The sequence below is a fragment of the Saccostrea cucullata genome, unplaced genomic scaffold (assembly GCF_032062105.1).
Source record: "Saccostrea cucullata isolate Sc308-1 unplaced genomic scaffold, CSIRO_AGI_Scuc_v1 ctg19950, whole genome shotgun sequence".
In the NCBI taxonomy this organism is placed as follows: Eukaryota; Metazoa; Mollusca; class Bivalvia; order Ostreida; family Ostreidae; genus Saccostrea; species Saccostrea cuccullata.
In genome coordinates, this window is record NW_026937874.1 from 1 (window position 1) to 5,450 (window position 5,450).

Here is a 5,450-nt window from a genome sequence, read left to right on the forward strand (position 1 = left end):
TCAACAGTGTATTGTCGCCGACAGATTTATTATCATACACGCCATCTTTCTCCTTGGAATTTACTTTATCCATGACACCAATTTCCACTTCTGGAACATTTCTATCATGTTCAAGATTCTTGGATTCCATGTTGAAGTTTTTGTCATGACCCTGGTCTTTAAGAGAATGATGACCGGTCTTTTGTGGCGTATGCTCGAACCCTTTATTTTCATATGCATGCGGATGATCGTCCTCAGTTTGGATTGGCAACATGTCTGCAGCTTTGATGATCATGTGACTACTTCGAATAACAATTATCGAAATGAATATGGAAAGCACGCTAGAAATCAAGTGGGCACAGAGATACAAAGACAGATAGGGAATATTCGTTGATTTTCTTGGCATATTTTCCTCAAAGAGTGTAAGAAATACGGTAAAAGCCAATAAAATGGTTAAGCAGTAAGTCATTCTTTCACCGGATGTCACAGGTAAACTGTAAGCTAGAGAATTGAGCGCGGCTAACAAAACAACAGGGAACACCGTACTTACCAAAGCGTATAACGGCCGTCTCTGTAAAAATAAAGTGTACCTCACTTCCGTCATGTTGAATTCTGGGACAAACACAGACCTTAAGTCAGTTCTAATGAATTCCCATTCTCCGTTTTCTGATATCTGTTTCATTTCATTTGGTCTTCTTTTAGGAATCAGTTTTTGCATCCAATCTGTGGTCTGCCAAGCGGCGATTCGCAGTTCACACGCCTGCTTATCAAACGGAAACTTTTGAATGTCCAGCAGGCATTCCACCGTGTAATGATCGCCGGGATACCAGAACACCAAACCGTTAGAATAAACGGAAACGAAAGGATTCACACCCAGGTCGTGCGTGTTGGTCTCCGAAAAGTACAGACTGATGTCAGGGACCCATACTTTGGTGTACGGAATATTCACTGATTTAAGTCCGACAAACTCTTTTTCATTCCATGACAGGAAATCGTCGAACCACGTGACTATGAACCAGCCCATAAATGTTATATACTGATACCGTTCCTCAACGTTCCTAAGTGAGTTCATTGTGAAGGTAAGATTGACCAGTACCGATTGCGTTTGGTCACGTCGGGGTTTGATAATGGAGCTGTAGTTCTCCAGTAGCTTCTTTTCGAGCAATCTAACGTCAGCACAGAAAGCAGTACGCAGAATCAGAACTACTAAGAATATTGTCCTCCGAGGGGTCATGATGTTTTGTCACTGACTAAGTGAAACAAATGTTTTGAAACAAAACTAGCAAATGCTTTCAATTTTTTGAAACCCTTCTTACTGGCATGACAATTGTCAACAATGACCACGCACCAAGAGCATAACGACCTAACTAATGATCCAGGACTCAGCTGTGCGCGGAACACGTTATACCGTAATTGTCGGAGTTTTTATCTTATTAAAATCCACAAAGACTTTAATATCCTGAAAAGTGTTATATTTTTTCCTTGTACCTTCCTGTATTTCAAATAACTGTATGACATAAGGGTATTGATTTAACCTAATGATCTTCTATTAAAAAGTTCAAAACAGAAATCTGCCTCATAAAGATTGTCACTATATATTCTTTGCTCATCAATAGCTTTAAACATTTATGTCTTGCATTCTTTAAAGAATTCATTAAACTTCAAAACAACACTGATATTTTAATGATGCTGTTTGAAATATCACACGATACGTAAATTGATTCACTTCCGTACATTATCAAAACAATAGTCTGCATCGTGCATACTGCTTTGCCGCGGCGTTGAGGAAAATCAGTTCATTTTGTGTTCAGGTATGAAACGGCTACATACCGGATATTACGTTAAGCTGAAAATTCTATATGATGCCAGTGTATTAAATTACAGGAATAATGATATATGGCATATTTGAGGCCTAAATTAATTATCTCTGTCTCCCACCACGTCACAATTTTTAATTTTTATTGAGTTCCTTCGCCCCGAGTTTAATTTTGTTCCTTATTTTTCTTCATGTATATCATAGCATAAATGGACATTGGGAAAAAAACATGCATTTTGGAATAAAAACAGTCTTGTAAAATCAACATAAACCAGTCAGAATTTATACATGTCATTGTATTTTTATGGATATATATGTATATATACATCTGTAGAAACAAAAAGATCTACAGAAAGAATAAGATAAACATAAAACAAACACGAGAAGCAGCTTGTTATTTACTCAAAATAGTAAAAATAATAATTACAATATGCATACATGTATGTAGCACCTGTCCATTGACTATAAGGTACATTTCAATAAGGTATGTATTGCATGACGATCAATTTAAGTGTCACTTTTTAGATGAATTCAACACTTCTCTAAAACAAAATACATGTTATCGTTACTCATTTCGTCCTTTACTCGCTCAGAACTCCGATCTGAACCTTGATTGATATAACAGTTTTCTTCTTTATCTGTATATGATGTTTCTTTTACGTTCTCTCCAGAGGGGTTTGTCCTCTCAGAATTTACCTTTATTTTTGCTTCTTTTACATTTTCCTCCGGACTAAATGCAGTTGTATTCTCTTTTTCTAAGACAAAATATTCATTGGCTTCAAATTCCTTGATAAAGTCTTCCCGAATATGAATTCCATGACTTCCTGTTTCTATCTCACTTCTTTTACCACCATTCTTTTTACTTATTTCATTTCCGTTTAAAGTCTTTCTGTCCACTTGCATGGTATTAAAATATTCAACATTATCTATAACTAAGTCTGTAGACGTAGCTTTAGTTTGTTGCACCAGAGAAGTATCAGAAGGTTGGATGTGATTTCTTTGTTCTTGTGATTTGTTTTTTCTTATCTTTGTGAAATCTATGGCTTCCTATAATTCAAATAATTCATATAAATATCAAAATAATAATTTCTTTCTTTAACTTTAACTGTTCAATCAGCACAGGCATGCAAACAACACTTCCAATACAATATACATTTAAATAAGGAACCTGCTTCTTTTATTTTCGAACATTGTTCAAAAAAGGAAAAAGTATTTTAATTGATAACCTCCTGGAAAGTTTTGATACATAACAGGTAGTTAATACAATAATACAAAAAGTCTCGGAAAAAAATCATACTGCATCTATCATCGCTTGATAAGGGATTTTTATTTTTTTCTTTTATCAAAGCAAAAGGATAATAAAGGACATTAATAGATCATCAGAGAGCTTTAAAACTTACAAAATAATCATTTTCTGGATTCTTAGTTTCCTCGTCAATATTCTTTGGTGACTTTCTAAAATGATAAAAATGCATGAGAAATATTAATTTTACCATAAGCTTAACATTCTTGATTTTTCTTTCAAAAAATGAATTCTGTCCATATGGTATAATTTCTGACATGGCCTATGAAGAAATAAGTCCATTATTAAAATTTTAATTAAGTCTCAGTTAACTAAAACATCCTTTTTCATTAAAAATGTTGCTCTTTATTTTAAAATATCTATAACATGCCATTAATGAACTGGTTTGACACAAAACGAGGGTGTGTATTAAGAAAGGCAATACGCATTGCATGTGAAAAACAATTTGACACTTTTGTGCATTTCAGTTATCACTAACCTTTTAAGATAAAAACAATACACAAGTAGGAATACAGTAATGATCACACATAGTCCAATCAGACCTCCTAAAGCCCCTCCGATCACTGCCACGGACGCCATTAAAACAGCACAATATCTGTCCAGTCTTATACCACACAGCCGATCCAGTACTGTTTATAAATGTCCTGTACAATTTCCCCAAAGCTTCCGTTTATGTAAAGTGGGTAAAAAAAAATATTTGATTAGCGGCTCACGACCTTTTAAAAGCAATCCGATTATGATTTCGGAGAAACATCGTTATTTGTCATTTTCATCTTCCTTTAAATGTGGTATTTAATGTTAAAAGTTAAAGGTCCATTTAAATAGCCTAAATAAAACTGAACAACACTCACTCATTTATATTGCGCTACCTGTGTACGGGTCAGATCAGATATTTATCGATTTTAAGTGGGCATAAATAGAGTCATTGAAATCCCGTAAAACATTCCAACTTTGGTCAGTTGTATATAAATCACAATTTCATAAAATGTTTGATCGATTTAATTTATTTAATATAGTAAAGCTAGCTGTACAATAAGGTCCAGAAAAAAAAATCTCAGAAAGCTGTTATTTTTTAAGAGCTGATTGCCGTTTACATTTGTCCTTTTAATTAAAATTAACTTTAACCTTTTTTGTCAATTCTAATAAATGCATGCAGATTTTAAGCTAGTGCTTAAGATGTATTTTTCTCATCAGTTCTGCTTACGTTATACAAGTATTTTACTTTTCCGTTATCTAAATTTCCTAATTAAAAGAAGAAAAACTTTGTTAATCTATTGTAATTACACGTAAATAAATGAAACATAAAAAATTAAAGATTAGATTTCATAGATCCATTTATGCCGTGTATAGAGTGTCATAATTTGTTTATAAAAAGTCATGAAAACATTATCTTAATTTAGCTGCGTTTTAAACAACAGCAGAAAAGAAAGCCCATGCATGTATGAGTTTATACATGTAATAAATTGTTATCTCGTCAAAATATAGATATATGGTGGACATATATACATATTATAGAATATTTTATCATAAATCTGTTTTTAAAAAAAACTTATTTTTTGTATTATTGGCATTGAAAGATAAATCTGTGAGTATTTACAAATATCGGACACATAAAAGCAAACAAAAAATACATTTAGTACATACCTACCGTATATAATCGCCTATAAGTCGTCCGCCTTTAAGTCGTTTGTATATTTTGAGGTATATTGAAGGGTTTTGCCATTGACCCGCTTATAAGTCGGTGCAAATTTTTGTTAGAATAAGTTGACTATTTCAAATCAATGCTCTAATCTTTTAACCTTGGTTCAATTAATATTTTAACAAATAAACTGATATGTAATTTTAAATCATTACAAAAATAGGAACTGCGCACATAATGGAACACTTAAAAAGGTATTTATGTTCCTCTGTTATTAATGCAAGACCAAAGCCCAATTAACTGAGCTAGTTTTTTGATAGATTAAAAATAAAATAACAATAATAAAATAACAACAGTAGTGAAAGTTAAAAATTACATTTATTGAAGTAAATGACGCAAAACAAAAATATAAACATATTATAAAGGGGTCAGAGATAAATAGAAAAAACTTCGAAAGAATACAAAAATCTTTGGTATCATATTATATAGCATAAAGCAGGCACTGATATGCCTGTCATTAAATAAGGGTGGGATAAAAGAAAAAATGAACGCCACAATCCAATTGCAAATTGGATCCTTTATTTTATTTTTTTTTTTTTTGATGACAGGCATATCAGTGCCTGCTTTATGCTATATTTCATTTTAGGGGGTCAGATTGCATAATATAATACCAAAGATTTTTGTATTCTTTCGAAGGTTTTTCTAGTCTTGTG

The 5,450-nt window shown here is 32.6% G+C and overlaps 1 protein-coding gene across 1 annotated transcript; it reads right to left on the reverse strand.

Moving 5' to 3' along the window:
- Positions 1-64: 64 nt before the first annotated feature.
- Positions 65-1,213, reverse strand: LOC134249006 (neuronal acetylcholine receptor subunit beta-4-like; the record flags this gene model as incomplete). The annotated part of the gene is made up of 1 exon (XM_062731383.1): positions 65-1,213. A coding segment is annotated over exon 1 (1,149 nt), but the record flags the coding sequence as incomplete, so codon positions are not given.
- Between the last annotated feature and the right edge of the window lie 4,237 nt (positions 1,214-5,450).